At 45.0% G+C, this 21,199-nt stretch overlaps 1 protein-coding gene across 2 annotated transcripts in view; it reads right to left on the bottom strand.

Annotated features, from left to right (window-relative positions):
• The window catches only part of Abca1 (ATP binding cassette subfamily A member 1), a 126,152-nt gene extending 105,611 nt beyond the window's left edge, over positions 1 to 20,541 (bottom strand). Inside the window, exons 1-2 of one of the 2 annotated variants that reach the window (XM_021159924.3) lie at positions 20,313 to 20,541; positions 4,050 to 4,215 (exon numbers count right to left, since the gene is read on the bottom strand). In XM_021159924.3, the coding sequence (XP_021015583.1) occupies positions 4,050 to 4,115 (66 nt within the window). In that variant the 5' untranslated portion in view covers positions 4,116 to 4,215; positions 20,313 to 20,541. Of the gene's footprint in view, positions 1 to 4,049; positions 4,216 to 6,907; positions 6,924 to 20,312 lie in introns of those variants that run through there. The other variant, XM_085839292.1, reaches the window with a different exon arrangement.
• Between the last annotated feature and the right edge of the window lie 658 nt (positions 20,542 to 21,199).

The raw sequence follows: 21,199 nt of genomic DNA, 5'->3' as shown, positions 1-21,199 counted from the left end.
GGGGGTCCATAAGAGTCCTCTACAAACAAGGACACAAGAGCAGTGCTGCCTGTAGCCGGCGTTCCTCAGCTCCAAGCTTTTGCATAGTCTTTCTAGTGCTCCTAGCTGCTCCAAGACCTTCAAATAACAGACCAGCAACACATCCACCACTCATCAGGCAAATTCTTATTACACAAGTTGTAAGTACCAGGTTCTGTCCTAGGCTTTGGGCCATGGGTACAGATGCTTTCAGGACCAGGGGATCATGCAATGAATGTCCAAAAACTGTGGCTATCAAGGGGCTTCAAACTCTTCCCCCTTCATAGTGGGCTTATTCTGTGAGCTAAGAAAGTGCCAAAGGCTCACACAGGTTCTCATCCCTAAAAAAAAAAAAAAAAAAAAAAAAAAAAAAAACCACAACTGGATGGATTAGACAAGAGTGACACCTTCTCAGCAGTAGCTGAGGATAAAGCCAAGCCAACTTTTAAAGGCCTGGCCTGTAAGGATGCCAGGAGATAGGTTCTGACGTTACTTCGGGATTGAGCCTGTGTCCATCAGAGAGCCTCAGCTCCAACAACTGTACAAGAGGCAGGCCAGATCTTGGCAGCACCTGCTCTGCTCATGAAGTATCTGTGACTGGAAATCAACTGCGCTTCTTTCTGATTTCTCAAAATGGATTTACTTTAGCAATCAGGAAGGGAGATGACTCAGACAAGCTGGTAAGCAGTGATGTATCCTACAAAGGCCACCTGTCTCCAAGGTCTATGTCCCTACTTTCCACTTCAACAGGAACTCCTCAGTAAATTGTGTTCGACTAAATCTGCCTATCTTTCCAATCCTAGTAATTTTAAACTCGTAAGCATAATGAAAATACAGCCCTGAGCAAGAAGCAGCAAGATCAAATCCAATGAAGACCTGCTCAGAGGAGATAACCCTAGCCCTCATCTTGTGTTCCTGGACAGTCTGCTCCTGCCTCCTTCTTGCCTGGGCACAAGAATCCATACCCTAGCACCTCCTCTTCCTCTCAAGCTTGGTGCTACCACGTGGCTACAAAAGATTGGGAAAGGGAACCAACATTGAGAACTGGAGTGAGGAGGGCTCAAGCCTCTGGCCCCATATCAGCTTTTTCTTGACTGATCTAGAGAATCTCATTGACCCCTTGTGCCTCAGTTTCCCCATCTGTAAAATCTGGTATTTGGAGCAGGCTCTCTTGAGACCCACTTTTCATTGGTAAAGTGATGTTTCTTTCTGTGACTCATGAATGTGCCCATCAAAGCAGAGACAATTTCCCACCAGGCAGGACACTGACATAAAGAGGAAAATGTAACAGACTTAGGAACATCAGGACCTAGAAATGACTCTGAGGTACAGGAGGTAGGTAAGAGAAAGGTCAGAAATGTCAAATTTTGTTGATTTTTTTTAAAATTATACCATTAAAAGTGATGTAAGTCGGGGTATGGTGGTATACACCTGTAATCCCACACAGCACTAGGAAGGGGAAGTCAGAAGGATCAGGAGTTCAAAGGCAGCCTTAGCTATATGTGAGTTCCAGGATACCTGAAACCTGGTTGTACTGGCTAGTTTTGTGTCAACTTGACACAGCTGGAGTCATCACAGAGAAAGGAGCTTCAGTTGAGGAAATGCCTCCATGAGATCCAACTGTAAGGCATTTTCTCAATTAGTGATAAAGGGGGAAAGGCCCCTTGTGGGCAGGACCATCTCTGGGCTGGTAGTCTTGGGTTCTATAAGAGAGCAGGCTGAGCAAGCCAGGGAAAGCAAGCCAGTAAATCCCTCTATGGCTTCTGCATCAGCTCCTGCTTCCTGACCTGCTTGAGTTCCAGTCCTGACTTCCTTGGTGATAAACAGCAGTATGGAAGTGTAAGCCGAATAAACCCTTTCCTCCACAAGTTGCTTCTTGGTCATGATGTTTGTGTAGGAATAGAAACCCCGACTAAGACACTGGTCTTGAAAAGACCAATAACTAAATGGCAGTCTAACCCAGCAGCTATTCATTTAACAGAGTCTAACATGTAACTGTTGGCGTCAGACTATCAGCAACCAAACGCTAGCAATGCAGACCTCTGGGAAACTCCTGAACCTCTCTGTACATCAAATTTGTTATCTGTACCATAAAGAGAACTACCTCATGGGGTTTAAGAACAGCTAGTACAATAACCCACTTTGTTGGCTGTTTGGTACACTGGTAGAGCTCTGGTCTAGCATGTGCAAGGCCCTGTAGTTAATCTACAGCAATTATAAAACAAATATATAAATAGCACATTATGTGCCTAGCTCATAGAAGCACATTCTAATTATCCTCTTTTATTATAAATAGCATGTGCATTATATTTTTCATTATTACTAATGACAATGGACACACAGATTCTAGTCATTGCTCTCTCACTAGTGACCTTGAATTCAAGTTCCTCATTTGTAACATTAAAAGTTAATCAAAAACTCTTGAAAAACTGGAATCAATCAATCTCTCTCTCTCTCTCTCTCTCTCTCTCTCTCTCTCTCTGCCTGTCTCTCCCTCCCTCCTTCCCTGCCCCGTCTGGTGTGTGTGTGTGTGTGTGTGTGTATTCACATGAACATTCAAAGGATTATACCTGGGTTCTCCATGATGAAGATTTTAAACTTTCTGTGTTTCCATTTCAATGATCATTTGAACAAAGTCTGGTACACCTATGTGAATTTACTTACGTTAGCATAACTTGTGCTACAAGCCATCAACGCTCAGGTTTATTAGTGTATGCAAAGTATGACCGTGCCAGCCTATTGATGGGATTGGACAAAAGGAAACCCAAATGGTATCAAAAGATGCTGCCCAAGTAGAAACATGGGTAAAGAACTAAATCATCAGCACAGAGTAATATAGACTGGCCAATCTCAAAATGGCCACCGTTGTATCATCTACCACCATATTTCACGTGGCAACTTATAATTTGTATTTCAGCTAAACAAAGTCAGTTTTCTTACTACAACTAAGGTAATGATATGAATTGCGATGCCTTTCTTCAGTTTCATTTGCCTTGATTTATAAATCTGTATGGGGCCTATGGTTTTATCATCAGGGTTTAAATCTACGTTTACTTACATAGTTAAGTCATTTTATAATAAAAACATCAGTGAACAAAAGAGTACCTCAGTATGTTTGTTCTCGCATAGAAGATCTCCGAGTACTAGTCTACTTTGAGAAACACTAAGTTAAACTCCCTTCAGGGTTCACTAAAGGTCTCTGACTTTCAAAGACCTTTGATTATAGACAGGTTGAACTTTATTAAGATAGCCAAGTGGAGATGCAGGTTGGTGATCCAACAAAAAGTGCAGGACAGGAGTTTAGAAGTGAGCTTCAGAGACATGTAGCTAAACTGAGAGGGCAGGATGAGAAGATTCATAGTGGTCAGAGATAAAGGCGCCACATGGAAGGCTGGCCTAAGCCTCAGAGAGCTCACCTTGCCCTACAGCATTCACAGTCTTCCAAAGGAAAACCACATTCACATACCAAGTAATGGTGGGCCTATTGGATTATTCAAAGAAAGATTGGCCCACATAGGAAGTAGGTGGCTTAAAGACCTCCTCAGAAATGGCAAGTCTCAGTTACTATAATAGTCCAGGCTGCTGTCAAAGCTGAGGAAGGCTTAGTGCTGAGATCTCCAGGCACATCTCTAAGACCTGCTTTAGTACTTCACTTTACAGAAACACTGGGGCCTACAGACAGTGCTCGTGGGTGGCTCTAAGTAGCTACCAGGAAATTAGTGAAAGGAGATAGTGGAGTGATGCGGGGGTGGGGGGGGAAGGCATTTTCTGCCAGGTTGCACCAGGTTGCAAAGGTGAGAGCCCATGCTCAGAAACCATCGCAAGCCCAAGCTATTACTTCTTCCTGACTGATCACCTTCCCTCCATGCTAAGCCATGGGCTCACATCAGAGCCTGTGTCCACAAGAACCAGACTCATTCAATTACCCCCATGTGAAAACCAAGAGCATGCTCTTCCCTCCCTCTCCAATCCCCAGCCCAGGCCCCATGGAGTGAGCAAGCGAGAACCCCACAGAGAACCCCACAGCTTACTGTTTGTCTCCTTCGAAATGTCAGGTTCTTCCACAGCAGCAGCCTTAACTGAGGCCAACAAGCCATGTCACCGCAGCCGGCACCCACAGCGACCTGCGTCTGTGGCTCGAGAGCCCTGAAGGGAGCAGCCAGAGCACAGAGCTGTGACTCTGTGGCTGGTCATTAACTGAAAGATAAAACGAGAGAGAGAGAGAGAGAGAGAGAGAGAGAGAGAGAGAGAGAGAGAGCTGTCAATCACTGCTTCGAAGCCCTATGCCGGAGAAGAGTTGCAGCTCCAGCCCTCTCACCAGACACCTCTGACACCCTGGTGGCTTGTCAAAAGGTCATGAGTCCTGGACTGCCAACCCCCAGAATCTCCAGCAGACAGAGCTTCCGGGGCAGGCTTGCTGGCTATAGGCTGGCAGCTGGTCAGAAGCAATCGATGGTCCTCATCATGTGAGCACCACTGAGGAGATTATTTTAAGAATGAAAAATATGTCTACGACATATTTTGAGAGAGTAACTTTCCCTGGCCAAAACAAAGATCAGACGTGCCATCCAAGAGCCCCAGAGGCCAGCCTGCCTTCCCTATGAATATATGTGTTCTCCCAAGACCCATCAGCAGCACTTATAAATTCTCCCTGATCCCCTGAGTGACTAGTGATATTCTCTAACATTTCGCTACAGACAAAGCTGGGCCCTTCAAGTGATAAACGGCATCACTAGCGAGGCAGTTTCCCCAGGTGGAAGGCTGAGGACTGTCTTAGATGACTATGCGCAAGCACCAAAGCAGTGCCACGGACACCTGGCTCTCTTGTGATATGGACAAAGCTTGTGTTGTGTCTCTGTGGAAAGAAAACAGTATCCCACAGAGGTGAGAGCCTGCCAAGGCCTGATCCCAGCAGGGCATCTGTGAACACAGCAGGCTCCTACAGTTGGGACATATGGAGCACACTTCTGGACTTGCTCTACCTACACCTGAACACATGGCTGCTTCACTCCTACACGGATGTCTCAAAGGTCTCCCTGGGGGGACCGTTCACCATCCTAGAGATTTTCACAAGGAGGTCGTACAACAGCCTGTGTCTTCCTTACCCAGTGGCCTTGTTACCCACTACCCAGCTGTATTTATTCAATGCTGAAAAACTTCCAAAGACTTCAGCTAAAGCAAGCTAAGGAATAAGGGGAAACTGAAAAGTGCCAGGAGGAGGAGGGACACACGGATTATTAAAGCCAGGACCATGCAATGGTTGCTAGTCACAAATCCTCAGCAGAAACCACTGCTATGAAATGACTCCCAGCGACTGTGGCATCTAGCAGCCTTCTGTTGTGGATAGGTGAAATATCAGGGCAAAATGCTAAGAGACAAAACCAAAAACTTCACCCATCAAGCCCATGATCTTGAACAACACGTGGGAGGTTTTTGATAGGATTTTAAGTCCCTGTGATACCCTTTTGTTCCCTGATACAAGAGAACTAAGATTAAAAATGTCTAGAAAAGACAGAAAAAGAAAACAAAAATCAACATGTCCAGAACAATGGGTGCCCGAGAGTGGCGAATTCTGGTTCATCTATTAGTGATGTAATAAACCGGAAATCCTATGATAGTCAAACCCTAGAGTCTTCTTTATTGTTGCTCAGCAAATCCAGAAAGGGCACAGACTACCCACAGCTCCTTACTGCAAAAATAAGATGACTTAGGCCAATAGCAAGAGGAAGACCTAGTCAGTACCATTTGGCTAGCGGTTCCCTGTTGAGAGATGCCAACTGGACTCAGAGCACTGACAGGGAGGTGACCAAATTGTTTTTTTTTTTTTTTAAAGATTTATTTATTTATTTATTTAATGTAAGTACACTGTAGCTGTCTTCAGAAGCACCAGAAGAGGGCATCAGAACTCATTACGGGTGGTTGTGAGCCACCATGTGGTTGCTGGGATTTGAACTTTGGACCTTCAGAAGAGCAGTCGGATGCTCTTACCCACTGAGCCATCTCACCAGCCCAACCAAATTGTTTTCAAGTAGCACTTAAAATATTAAAGAATTATTAACCGGGTTTTTCTTCAGTTAAAGCCACTCTCCAGGAATCACTTAGCTGACTTACAGGGTACAGAAATTTTCTCAGAGCCCACTGTAAAATAGAAGAAAGGCTGGAATACAATCAATGTGCTGCAACAAAAGAGAAACAAAGCCTCAGAATGAAGCCTGGAAGGCCCTAGCCCCCAGATGCCCAGCTGTGACCCTAGGACAAGATTTATCTTATCATCTCTGAGCAGCAAGTTCCTCATTCCGACAGGGGGCAGTAGTATCTCCCTTGTCTGGTATTCTATAGTATTAAATGAGGTGATAGAAATAAATTCAGAATGCAGTGCTAGGCATAATGCAGATGACAAAGAAACCCAGGTCCCCAGGTCCCACCCACACCCTCAGCTGTGCGGCTGCTTATCTAAAGAGGACATTCTTGTTTCTGAAAGTGAGGGGTGAGGTGAATAAAGTAGGAAGGACAAGCTCTGAATAGCTTAGGGTTGCTCTCTGGGGCCAAATCCATATCTGGAACTGTTTCCTGACTCCTGAGCAGAGATGTTCAGGGGCAAATAGAGACAGAGCCCCACATTGTGCTCATGAGAGAAGAGAACACAGCCCTGCAGAGCACCCTTGGGATGAGATGAAAAACTGGATTTTCTTGGAGGACATTTTCCTAGAAGTTTATGAGTTTCTGAGTCTCTGGAAACTAGTTTCAGATTCCAGGCTTCCCAGGGACACAGCACAAATGTCATGAGACTAGAGGAAAAGTTCTTCTCTGGGTGTGAAAACGGAAACAAGTGACGGTGACGTTGCAGCCCACCCCTCCTCCTGGACACCTGCATAATTGTCAACCATACCGCCATCTCTGAACACAGAGATCCACGCCGAGATCCACGCCGAGGGCAATGTTCCTCCCAAAGTGATTGGAAATGCCCGAGTCCTTCTACCCAGGTAACAAAAGCCAATGGGACATTTCCACATCAGTTTTCCAAAGAAGTGAACAAACAAACCTCCAACGGCACAGGGGGAAAAGGCAGTTCTGTGCGCTGGATTTCTCAATGTTTTGAAGTATAACACACTTGCTCCTGCCCCTGCATGAATTTCCAGGCACTGGCTGGAAGTGAGCCCACTTTAGAAACTTCACCCATCAAGAACCATTCTCTTGATCCTACGTGACTAGGGCAGCAGCTCCAAATTGGCCTCCTTGGCTCCAGGCTTGCCCCATTCTCCTCCCTTGGACACAAGAGCACCCCTATTTGACTAAAATCAAATATCTACACATGGTACTTATCTACCCTTCAACAGCTTCCCGCCACCCTGGATGGAGTCCTCACCAAGGTTTCCTCAACTTCCCTGGTGGGCCTTCAGCAAGAAACACCTCCTTTCACCTCCTTGGTCATGCCCTGGAGGACTCCCCCTAGGGACAAGCTGCACTCCCTCTCTCTTATGCCTTGGACTACACTGTCCCATTCCTTTTCCCAAAACAACCCTTTCTCCAGATCTGTGAGCCTGCCTACTTCCTCCACAAGTTTGGGCCTCCACGGAGCTGCTCAGGAATCCTTCTTGGTCACCTCTCTCTACCAATGTCTGAATGAGCAGGTTTTCTGCAGTACTTTCCCTACCCGGTCTGTCCCCTTCTGAGGTGGGACAACAGGATTCCTGACCCTCCATCTCTGTTATCTCCGACAAACAAATAAATCAATACCGGCTTGTTGGGAGCACTTAGGAGATATGTCCTCAATTACGTTTTTTTTAAAAGATAGCCATGAAAAACAGGGTCTCAGAATTCAAGGGTGATGGCATTCTTGGGCCTGTGGTAACTGATTTCTCAAGCTTGATTAACTAACTGATTCAGGCAATTTGTCCCCAGGGAGGGAGCCCTGTGTTCAGCTGCTTCCAAGGCAAGCTCAAGAGAGTCACAAAGAACTGCAAAGCTTCCCTGGTGACTCCTCAGGCGTCCTGGGAAGCTTAAGTGAATCTAAGTCTATTTTGCATAAACAGCAGGTTTAGCCAAGGACCTCATAGACCTCCCCAAACCACTGGGGTCATGGAATTGGCTCTCTGCCAAGCTCCATGTTCAATTCCTCCGAGCAGTTTCTCTGACTCTCAGCATTAGTCTCCCTTATCAATCTAGTAATTTCCACATCCCAACCTGATTTGTTCAAGACAGATCTGGATGAAGTGACTGCTCTAATCTTCCACCAATTTGTTTAGCAATTTTTACTTCAAACGCCACTGGCATTTGGAAGTTTTATAGAATCCACAGAAGACAAGACGTAAGACTGCTAAAAACATATCCATCCTGAATATGCAAACATGCTCACATGAGTACTTATAGGGAAATGCAAATTAAAAACACAATGAGATATCATTACACACACACATTAAACCTAAAGCTAAAGCATGAGTAAGTCTGTGGATATAATCAAACTCAATACACTGACTTCAGAAACATCAGTTGCAAGAGCCACTTTGGAAAAAAAAGTGATAGCGTCTTATAAAGCTATACATTCAGTTATGAAATGATCTGACCGTCTCACCCCATTTTACCCAAAAGAAGTGAAAGCAAAAGCCCACACAAAGATATATGCACATGTTTACAGGGACCTTATTCAGAAAAGCCAGTCAAGACAACCGAATGTCCATCAACAAGTGAATAAACAAAAGTGGGAGTGTTACTGAGCAATAAAAATGTACCCAGCATTGACACATGCACACACAACACACACAAATCTCAACAGCTATATGCTCAGAGAAACAGAGCAGACACAGGAGACAGCTATATAATATCTGAGTTGTACTAAGCACTATGAAAAAAAAAAATGAAATGAGAAAGCTTGGAACCAAACCACTGGTGGTCAAAGGTTTTAAGTGAGAGGAGAAAAGACCACAGAGGAGCATGTATGACTCAATATTGGGAAGGTGGTTGGAGTGACACCATTTACACCATTGTGTACATCTGTGAAAAGCCCAACTCTATGCTTTAGAAGGGTAAATTTTAGAGAATGTAAATCATACATCAACAAACCTAACACCAAACAGTCTCTAAAGCTATTATAATACCTAGCATACCCCAAGAGTCCAACTATGCCCTAAACCTAAGGGTTGCATACTATAAGGCCTGATTATGGTAGGATTCCCAGAGAGGGGGTCTAGTAGGTCAATACGAAATCATTACTTAGTAATTCGGCCAAACATCCTCATCTGCAACTCTCCAGGCTCCCATTAACCACAACAAATATCTAGTGGGAGCCTATCACAAGTGATGTGATGCTCCAGACCCTTAGGACTCAGTGGAGAGTAAGAGAGGCATAGATCCTATTCTCTGGGGTGGGGTGGGGGTGGGTCTCACTTTAGCAGAAAAAAATGGGAAATGGCCACATGAGAGGAGGTTCTCTCTAATAAAACATCTCTAGAAGGAAGAAGTGAGAAGCTGGGCCAACCATAGGCTGCTTACCAGCCAGCATTATAAATTCTTTTTACACATCCCTAAAGCAAACTGGAAAGACAGACAGACTCTGACAGTAGCAAAAGAAAACACAGAGAGAGAGAGAGAGACAGAGAGACAGAGACAGAGACAGAGAGAGACAGAGAGAGACAGAGACAGAGAGAGATGGGGAGAGAGAGAGAGAGAGGAAGGGAGAAGTTCAAAGGAAACTTGGTGGGAAGGGAAAATGATGATGCTAACCGCTTAGAGCTCTGCTTACCCCTCTCTTCCTGACCAGGTCATTTTGACATTTTGAACTTGACAAATGTATCTCAAAGAGAGATGCGAGAAGAGGCGAGAGACCTACTGGAAACAGAAGGAACAAACACAATAAAGGTAAAGTCAAAGAATTTATCCCCCTTGGTCAGCAAGTACGTCTTCCCCAGACTAACTACCTCAACCCGGAAGCACTTAAGTCTGTTGACAGAAATGTAGGACATGGCCGGGCAGTGGTGGCACACACCTTTAATCCCAGCACTTAGAAGGCAGAGGCAGGCAGATCAATCTCTAAGTTCAAAGCCAGCCTGGTCTACAGTACAAGTTTCAGGACAGCCAAAGATACAGAGAGAGAGAGAATGTGTGTGTGTGCGTGTGTGTGAAAGAAAGAGACAAAGTGTGTGCAGGAGACAAAGTGTGTGCATGGCCACACTGTTACTAGAAACCCTTGCTGTTTGGAGACAGAGGGTGGACTTGTCATGTTCCTTCCTGAAAGAATACAAGCATGATTCCAGTGTTAGGCTCCACGAGAGAAGAGTCATTCAACCCATGACTGGCAATTCCTTAGACAGTGCCTGTTTCCCAACAGCAAAAGTCCCCAAGCAGAGACCACATAAGTGTCATGTCTCACTGGAATTGAGAAGTTGGTCTTTCTGGACAGGAAAGGGGTGGGAGCTCCAAGTCTGTGTTCCATATGACAGCTGTACTTTTTTTCTTTTTTTTCTTTTTTTTGGTTTTTCGAGACAGGGTTTCACCAGGCTGGCCTTGAACTCAGAAATCCGCTTGCCTCTGTCTCCCAAGTGCTGGGATTAAAGGCGTGCCCCACCACGCCCGGCTGCAACTTTTTTGAGAACAGTCACATGCCTCTGGCTAGTAAGCCTAGTAAGAGTCTCTCTTGATTCTACTTATTCTTCTGAATGCATTTCTCTCCTCGGTGCCATCAAAATAGTTCAGAAACTTAGCATGTGCACCCAGCAACTAATTCTCATTTTCAAACAGCAATGGGTATATGACCGCTACTCTCCAAAACTTTCAATAAATAAATATATGTGTCTCTCTATGCATATGTATAAGCTCTGCTTTCTTAAGACAACAGATTTTCAGTTAGCAGAAACCAGATGCAAGGTGAAATTTCTGACCATAGCTGGAGACATGTCTTAATACAGCTGTCTGTAGATTTCCTTTTCTTAGGGGAGGTAAAAATGGACAAATGAAAACTGCGTATCTGTGGTGTTTCATACTGCTAAATGACGAGGCAGTTAAACTACAAAGCGGGGGGCGGGGGGGGGGGGTAGGTCCAACTGTAGCCGATATGCAAAGGTGCTGAGCTCAACTGATTGCATATTCATGAGATAGCGATACAAAAGCAAGAACAGATGAGGCTCCGGCCTCATCCCCAGAGGGTTGTGCAAGGTCCTGAAATATCAAGAATGAAACCTGTAAGCCCAACAGAGTATGCTTGCTATAGAAAAGGCCTGTTCTCTAATAGCTTCTCGGAGCCTATGTCTCTGGATCAGTAGTCACGTTCAGGGAGAAGCCTAATGAGGTTACTAAAGGCCAGGAGACCTGGCTGGCACAGGCTCACTGCATCCATAATTTCAGACCAGATAGGCTGCTGTGGAATGGGAGGGATTGTGAGACATCCTATAATTTCTCCAAGGCTGACCCACCAGCTTAATCCATGCCTGAAGCTAAGCTGACTGTCTTGATTAGCCTTCCTGGCCTCTAGTCTTAGGCTCACTACCCCAAAGCCATCCTCGTTAGTGGTCCCTTAAATGCTCCCTTACTCAAATCAACAAACAGGCACCCCAGAAATGATGTCACTACCTAAAGATAATATTCTTAACACTGCATTTATTTATTTATTTATTTATTTATTTATTTTTTGGTTTTTCGAGACAGGGTTTCTCTGTATAGCCCTGGCTGTCCTGGAACTCACTTTGTAGACCAGGCTGGCCTCGAACTCAGAAATCCGCCTCTGCCTCCCAAGTGCTGGGATTAAAGGCGTGCGCCACCACGCCCGGCTAAAACTGCATTTCTTAACGCTGAAATGTGTAAACATCAAAGAGGGCAAGAGATCTTCAAGACAAAAATCAACCTCAAATGAACTGATCCTGTCACTTCAGAAGAGCATCACTGTCTCAGAAGAGGCTGAGCTAAGAACCACCCAACTAAAACTACAGAAACTGTGGATGCTATTGTTCCCAACAATTAGAACTGGGAAGGCAGCAGGGTTCAAAACGCCAAATGCATCAAGCGTACATCCTTATTCATAACAGCAAGATTATAAACAGCTGCATGCATTTTTCCCCCAACCTGGAACACGTAGCCGACTTCCAAGACAAAATTCTTTGTGCATAGCTTCATTTTCAAAACAAGAGCTACGAAATTAAAAAATAAAAAGGAAAACCAAAAGCGGACGTGAGAAACGCATGAATGTTGTGCCGATCTGTAACTAGCCTTTGAGAAGCAATTGCTCATGTTAAGCAATTCCTCCTGTTGTTGACAGTTCTATTCTACAAGAGATCCTGAAAGTCAAAAGCTACTCCCATCAAGTCACTGATAGTTAGACAGTCAATGATCCTATTTACCGCCCTCAGAGTTCCAGAGTTGCTATTGGCTACACAAACGGCCTCTGGACTTCTTTAAAAATGCTTAAAAGCCTGGCTTTTCTGAAAGCAGATCTGTACCGAACCCAAATCCTTGTCCCTCTAGAGTAAAGTTAGGGGAAAATTCTAACAGAATGTTAAAAGATCACCCTTCACCTCTCACTGATTTCCACTAAACAAACACAGAGCAAACTTCAAAGGAAGAATTTAGCAAATAATACAAGCATTTGCTTTTTCCCTGGTCAGGGGGATGTAGCACACAAAGAAATGAACCTTCTCAGACTGTAGGAACCAACCTACCCTTATGACTGACTTGTCACAAGGGAGAAATGTAAAAAGTCTTCAACTGTGGTCAAAACGCTGGAGTAAAGATGTACTTTGGCAGGGGCCCATAGCATCTTTTACCCTGATCTACCTGCAAGCTACCTGCAATTCCTGATTTGCAGACAAACTTGACTGGATAATACTGCCTGTTGTTCTAAGAAAACTTTCCAAGAACATCTTGGGAGCTGTGGTCCAGTGGCCTATTAGCAACAACCGTCGTATGTGGCTCACATCACTGAAGGATGCTAAGGTATGGACAGCACAGAAAAAGGTGTTGGAGTCGGAGACTATTCACCGACTCTGGAACCCTAAAGATTCTGACGCCCTGCATCCTCTGCATCAAACAGGGCTAAGAGTGCGTATAAAACATTTATCTAGTTCCTGGAACCACAAGGGAAGTACTGGCTGCACTGTTATTGAAATGAGTGCTACCCACTTCACTTCACGGAGTGAAGCTTTCATCCAGGGTGGGGCTGAGAGTGAGCAGACAATTAACGGAATCTCTCTCCTCTATTGGTCTACAGAGAGAGTACCATTTCCTTCCATGGCCTTTCCAGAGCATGGCACTCTCTCCAGAGCCCAGACTACTGAGAGAAGCGAAACTTACCTGGGTATCTCTGGTAGCAAGCCCTTCAGGATACCAAGGGTTTACCATAAAATCCCCTTCTGGGGTCTCTCCTCTCTCCACATTGTCCTGTCATTCAGCTGTTTTCTGTAGCCCGTGGCTGGCTGCTTTCCGCTTGGGTCCTAAGGCTGCCTCTGTCTCATTTCATTCAACTTCTAAATCAATCATCTTAGAAGTCTGGGCTTCCATCCTGCACCTTTTTCCGATCTACCTAAACTCTTCCCCAGTTGCTGGCTTAGCAAGTGCACCCTGCTGAGTAAGTTGTTTAAAGGACCTGAAGCCAAGGCCCCATTTCCAGCTGTGTTAAAAAGCAAACAATAGAACTCATGTGAACATACCAGCTGAAAAGGACATCTTCCCTGGAGAGGATGGGGGGCAGGGGGGTCCGGGGACTCATCCCAAACTATAAAACAGTCAGCACTGCTGAGGAGCCCAACGCTCTAAGCCCACAGGTTCAAGTCAAAGACTTAAGGAACCCTTTCAATATCTGCACACAGCTTTTCTACCTCAACGCTTTACTGCCTTCATTTTTACATAATGGAGCTCTTATCCAGGGCCAGCTTAGAGATCAGGTGACTGGTATCAGGACCCTTCTCCAGACTGCCCTTTCACCAGCAAGCTCCGGAAGCAGGCCAAGCAGATGCCCTGTGTCCCTAACATGCCAGTTCTGCAACACAGCAAGCGCCAACTAACCAGGTACATGAGAATGTCATTCAGCTGCCATCAGTCCCAGAGGCCCGAGTCCTTCCCTCCAGTCTGACACCTTCTCCACAAAAAGACAAACAAGCCACTTTGCTGGCTACCTAACTAGAGGAGGAGAATAAAGAGGAATAAGACCACAATTGGTTCTGAAAAACAAAAAACTTAAGGGTGTGTCCACTTTTTATTTTTTTAGCATTGACAACAAGAAAACCGTTATTTGGGGTTTGGGAGGATCGTGCAAAAAGAAAATTCATGTCCGATGAGTTCAGTGTTATCAAAATTCTATGTGTTCCTTTCTTTAAGAGTGACTCTGCTATTGAGATTCCACAAATCAAATGCTCAGAGTAGCAAGTGAAAAAGTATTCAGGGGAAAGTGGACTCATCTACTGGGTGGAACTTTGGTAGCTTCATTTAAAAAAAAAAAAAAGATAGATTTTATGGTGCCATTTAAAAAGTTGCACACCCTAGTCTCCAAGCAACACTGTACTAAGTGGCTACATCAGGTGAGAGCCAGTGTCCCCAAATGGAGCTCTGTTTGAAGACACAGTGGCCTGTTTGGCTCTGCAGGCTCTGCTCACTCTTCTCTCCTCAGCAGGGGAGAGCCGCCCACCCTCTGATCACGTGAAGTGTAGCCTGCACTGCAAAGGGGGGAAATGGCAGCCTTTCCAGTTAAATTTGCAAATCCCCATAAGACTGATAACTGAATAAACACAAGCCGACCAAAGGCTGGCTGTATTCTAAATTCAAGGTCCCACTACAACTAACACCGTCATTCACAAGTTTATAAAAAAGAAATACACCTGCGGCGAATCACAATTAACACCAACCAGAATTAGTATCAGAATTTTATACTTTTGCATAAAGAAAACATCACCTCGCAGACCCTTTCTTAGCATCCAGGAGTTCTGTAAAAATTTTTCCTTCTTGTTTGAACTTAAAGCTAAAGGACACTTTGTCTTTGGGAGAGCAAGAAGAGTTCCAGTTGAAAAAGCCCCTTACAATTCAAACTGGGCCAACAGAGACAACAAATAAATGAGAGCAGGCCAGTATTTAAGAATTCCATGTCTATTTAATGTACACAATTTCTCTTTACTCTTCTAAAGGGCATTATAACTCTGTATTCTGCAAGAAGAGAAGCCATCCAGGATCAAGGAAGCAAAAGAATAAGAATTTAATTTCCAATTAATGACTGCTCAGGGAGTGGATTTAGACAAGAAATCTTACGGCTTTGGGACACAAAACAAAGGCACGGTCTTTATTATGAAGAGACCAGAATAGATGTTGTTTAAAACAAAAAGAGGCTGGAGTGACAGCACAGTTGGTAACAACCATCCATAAACTCCAAATCCACAGAATCCAAGGTCCTCTTCTGACCTCTGCAGGGACCAAGCAGGTACATGTTATACAGACATACATGCAAGGCATAAATGAATCAACATGATATAAGTAAGTCTAATAATTAAAAGTTTAATAATGTTTTTTTAAAAAATCCTGCCAGGGCTTAATGTACCCAGAAGCCATAGAAATAAATACAATCCAGTCAGCACAAGAAACAGTAGGACAGCCCCTACTCCCAACATAAAAAACAGTTCATCCACTTCCTCATACATGGATGGATGGAAAGGGTGAACAGCAGTCACTCTGGGAACCAGTATCAACATGCTACCAGGAGTGCAGGGGAGTGAGTTTCACTAACACTTTCAAAGAAAAGCGCCCTGGAGGAGGCAGCAAGAGAAACGTTGCTAAACTGGGGATCCTGAATGTATTCTCAAGGCCCATGTGTTAAAGGTGTTGTAATCAGGAGGTAGTGGGACCTTCAGGAGTAGAGCCTGGCCTAGTTAGTAGGTTTGTAGCTCCTCAGAGAGGACAAGAGCTTCCTTTATCATCTATTCACTGGTCGACAGACACCTAGACTGGTACCATTCCTTACTCCTGCGTGGCCCCAAGTGTTTGGAAAGGACACACAAAAACACTCTAGATTTTAAGACACACACCCAAAAACTGTGAAAGCCAGAAATAACGCAGAAGAGGCTTCTGTACTTCTTAACGTGTCTGAACCTCTAAATCGCATAGTGAGTTATCTCACGCTTATCCATAAGAGCATATTAATGAACAACTCAAAATACTTAAATGGAGCATCACAGACTATTGTCTCAAATCCCTGCAGCTGCCTCAAAAAGGGAAATGGAACTGGGTGAGTAGGACTGTGCGTCCTACTTGAGTCATCTAGCCGAAATCACTTAAACACGCACCAAGATTCATTAATGACGTCCGTGGCCGTATCATTCTCTAACACTTTGCTGAGAACGTCTTATTTGTTGGAGTAGTTTTAAAACACAGGAAGCGAGCAGCATCTATCCCCTTAGCTGACTGGTATTCGTCAATTTCCATATTAGAGAGACAGATTACGCGCAAGGGTCAAAGACCTCTCTTTTGAAACCTAAGTGCATGACATACATGAGCACGGGGCTCAGATCATATTCTGCATGGAAGTACAGAATGGGAGGGAGTTGGGGGTGCAGGAGACTTGTGAGGAGGATAACATTCTTTCTGCCAGGTCTTCAAGTTTGCAAAGTCTCATTGTTTTAGAAAACAAATGTGGGCTGGAGAGATGGCTCAGCGGTTAAGAGCACTAACTACTCTTCCAAAGGTCCTGAGTTCAAATCCCAGTAACTACAGGGTAGTTCACAACCATCTGTAATGAAATCTGACTCCCTCTTCTGGGCTGTCTGAAGACAGCTACAGTGTACTTACATATAATAATAAACTAAAAATCTTCAAAAAAAAAACCCCACAAATGTGATGTTCCCCACTGTCAACAATAAACCTAGACAAGCTGCTTTTGGGCCGTTCGTGTTTGACAGAGTATGGTGTAGCTTAAGACCCACCTGCGGAAACCATTTCATGTCTGAGACGTTCACTCGGACTTTATGCCGCCTGGCCCCACAATCTGTAGCAAACTGCCCTGAGGTCCCACACTATTCACAATTAATTAGCTGAGGCAAGAGTAGCACATTCATTTAAAACCAAGTTTTGGCTTTGTTTTTAAATGAGAACTGAGCAAATGTTACTGCCTGGGTTTTGTTGTTGTTTTTGTTTGTTTGTTTGCACCGAGTTGCAACCAAGGTCTCTTCCAGAAGAGAATTTGACCGACTACCCCAGAGCAAATATGGGAATATGATACAGATCATAAGTTTCCAGTAAGAATGACAGCAAATGAATACACGGCAAACTCCCTTTCACGGCATCTGAAATTGTACCAGTGTCTCACTTAATCTGGACAGTTAGAGACTTTGGGAAGTGAATTCAAATCTCAAATCAGCCTCTTGGAAAATGGAGAGCCAAGGACTAGATAGCCTCCCGCTACAATAAACAAGTTTGGCTTGAAGATAAACTCAGCGTCTGAGTAGCACTGGGAACAGCACCAGGCAAGCATCTATTAAGACACAAACAGGTCTATAATTGGTATTCCAGGTGCTTTCTCTTCCGTGTGTAAAGGCTGTCTCCAATATTTTTAAAGCGGGCGTTCTCCCAATGCAAGTAAATCAAACAAGTATTACGACTGATCTTTTAAAATTTAATGCCAGAATAATTGACCATAGTTACATTATAATTTCATTATTTATTTAACATCTAGACCATATATAAAAATATATTTATACTTGAATGTTTTAAGAACTGCCAAAGCTATACACATATGTATTTTCTAAAACTCCTGGAAGTTCCTAATTTAAGAGTTTAAAGAAGTGTCCATTAACTATCTTAGAAACTAAAAATAATATTTTTTTAAAAAAGCAAACATCTATTTTCAGTCACTACATATGCAGCCCACATAAGCACACTGATTTAGGAGAGGAAAAACAATGCTTAAAGAAAAAAAATACTAAATGTCCCAGCTCCCCTCCACATAGGTAAGGTAGCACATAGCTGAATTGCTAAGTATCATTCATTTTTTTTTAATAGTGTTTGCATTGGGGTTTCCATGAAGAGAGGTAGAAAACCAATCAGCCTCAGTCACCCTTTCCAACTAATTCACGGTCTCCCCTAAACCACGCACACATTCCAAATCAAGATGCATCCAAGGGCCATAACAGGCCTGCCTTTCGGTGCCAACAAATACTTTAGGGGGCTGCATTTAAAATACTCATCTTCGGGAAGACACCCAGCACAAACACCCAAGTCACCACCAGTGGACCCTCCAGAACACCAGTGACTTTCTCAAGGACACCCATGACTTATTCTATGGTAGCAATGTTTGCTCCAAAATGGTACTATGAGCATTATGTTGCTGAAAATTTCCTTCCCTCAACCCTCAGATTCAACCTGTTATCACATAGATAATAATCAACTCTGTGCATCACACCTTTAAAAAAAAAAAAGCCCTATTTTAATGACTTGTGACAGCGCTGAGGAAAAGACATGCTTACAATAGAAACTATAATTTATCCTTATTATTTTATATATTACTATACTATCCACTCAAATATTCTCTATGCTTGTCTATACCTCCTTTGATGTGGGGGAAGTGTTTTTCAACAATAGGAACAGCAATACGTTGTCCTTATGTGTGCATTAGAATATTAAAAATGGGCTGAAAGAAAAGTGGCGATGATAAACAACTTTTTAATTGGCATTTATGTCTTGTAGAGTATCAATACTTAGGTCAGGGTTCCGAATAATGACTAAGAGGTAAGGGTGTGCTTTCGAGCCTGCAGGCATGTGTCAGGTGTGTGCTGTGGGAGGTGAGGGTTGAGCCACAGAAAGAAAGTGGTGTAACCAATTCTCTTCAAGGAAGGTTTGTGCTGTTCTGTTTTGCTTCACTTCTGTGGTTGGTGGTGCTAGAACCCAAGGTCTTGTACAAGGTAGAATCTACCACTGACCTACATCTTAAGCCAGAAGTGTTCCTTTTGTTTATCTGTCCTTTATTGTACATTTATTCTGCCCACTTCCTTGGAGGGATGTCGAAGTAAATTCTTGTTTTGTTTTGGAACAAACTAATTATTTCTAGTGACACTTAGTTCTCCCAAACAAATAAACACACAAAGTCAAAAAAAAAAAAAAAAGGGAAACAGTTTAATAAGTATTTCTCTCCTTTCCAGAGGTAAGTGCAGAAAACAAAACAGGCACCTATCCACAAGGCTGTCATCAGCCAACATCCCCAAGAACTGTGCCTCATTGAGCAACGGTCTGGGAGTCAGGAAACAAACAAACAAAAAAGAAAAAAACAACAACAACAAGAAAACATAGACTGGCTTTCTTGGCCTCGGGTTTCCTCCCAGTTTGGAAACACCAGTTTTGACCAGATTCACAGTGAAGCAAAAGGTCTAAAGACTCTCACTCAGCACCGGGCCATACCTAGGCTACCCGGCCAGGAGGCGCTGCGGGCCAGTCTCCAGGGGCCACCCGAAGGCGGCCCAGCCCCCACCCCCTGGCGGCGGAGCCCGGCCCAGCACCCAGAGCTGCGAGTTCTGTGCTGCCCGATGGGGTTACTTGCGGTCATTCGGCTGCACAACCTAGCCCCAGCTTCTCAATCGGTGCTCGGCCCGAAGTCTCCCCAAGGGACGACTGGCAAAAAGCAGTTAAGATGGACCAGGGGGTGAGGGTGAATTGGGCACCCTAGTTTCGGGTTTCTGCAGACTCTCTTAAGTTTTCTGTCTTTAGAAGGAACAAAAGTGGTCTCCCACTTTGCGCCAGGGACTGCAGCCCTCCAGAGCGCAGAAAGCCTGTGGGCAGGACCCCGGAGTCGAACAAAGCCCAGAGAACTCAAGCAGCAGTAACATAAAAGATCCCGTTTAGGCCACTTCCTACTAGAGTTCTTTGGAAACAAGGACATGCCGTCCCAGCCCCGGGAAGAGAACCTCCAAGTCAGAGGCCAACACAAACCAGTTAAATAATGGAGTGAGGACTCAGATGTGACACTTGTGGGCGACGGCCTACCCCGCGCCAGACAAAAGGAGACTCTTTGTAGAGGATTCTCATCTCCCTACCCCACTGGCTGTACCCCAGGTCGTCCGGGAACCTTGGCTCACACTGCGCCCAAGAGGCGAGTCTCCGACGCCGGGGATGCTCTCGCTGGTCTCAGATTCCGGGAGACCCGAGTGCCGCAGTTCTGAGTCCCAGGGTCGACAGGACCCGTCCCAGAACATTCTTTCCCTATTTATGCTTCCGCTGTACTATTTGCATCCCCAGAAGTAAGGTACATGGGAGTTCGAGTCCCCCCAGTGTCCCCAAAACGGAGAGCTTCCCAACGCTTCCTTGGCCCCGAAACAAAATGCCCAAGTCACTGAAGAACCTCTTACCTGTTTTCCACTTTGCTGTCTGAGTCTGTTTTCCCTACCCCTGCACAAACCCTTCCAGAAAGGGGGAGAAAAAAGTGGGGGGAAACACGGAGCAAGCCGGCTGTGGCTGCGCGGGTCCCGCGGCGCCCCCTGCCCAGCTTTGCGCTGCGCCGCGGAGAGAAGTGGGTTCTGCCGGTCCCGGCCCGCTCGCTCGCCCTCGGAATTACTGGTTTTTGCCGCGACTAGTTCCTTTTATAGATTCGGCTGTGCCGAGCGCCGGGGTTACTACCGGTCAAACGCTGTTCTCTCCCTCTTTCCCCCGCCCCCTTCCCGGCCTCTGTTTATGTAGTTCAGTCACTCAGCAGAAAGCACGTGGAGACATGGCCCGCCCCTTAAACCGGCGACACTGCGCCGCCGCAGCAGGCACTGGGGGCGCATGGTGCAAGCTTTGTGGGGTCCACTTTCTGTAGCCCTAGCCCTGACCTGCTAGCCTCCGGGGAAACGGGAAACTCCGGGCTTGAGCTGAGCCAGGGACTCCACATTCCCGGCAGAGGAGGACAAGGGAAAAGCTCTTCCTCTAAACTCTTCTTTCTGCAATTGTTTGGGGTTTTGTGGGTGTTGCTTTTTTGAGTTTTGTTTGTTTTGTTTGTGTGTGTATGCCCTCTTCCTCTCTCCCTCCTGCTCTCCCTTACTCCCTCTCTCCCCCTCTCCTTTTGTTAGTTTGCTCAGCCCCCAACTTGGGAAGGAAAACTCCCCCCACCCCCACCCCCAGATGCCAACCATTTTCGGTCTCTTCCTTTTCTTCCTTTAAAAGTCCTAGATGGGGGAAGGGATGTAGAATGGACAGAGTGAATATCAGCCTATTTTGGTGTCTGCCTCAAACCTTTACGTTGATTTTGAAAAGAAGA

This window comes from Mus caroli, unplaced genomic scaffold, assembly GCF_978045245.1.
Source record: "Mus caroli unplaced genomic scaffold, Mus_caroli_1 scaffold_6, whole genome shotgun sequence".
NCBI classification, from domain to species: Eukaryota; Metazoa; Chordata; class Mammalia; order Rodentia; family Muridae; genus Mus; species Mus caroli.
Note: the sequence above shows the minus strand (reverse complement) of the source record. Positions and strands in the feature narration are given on the sequence as shown.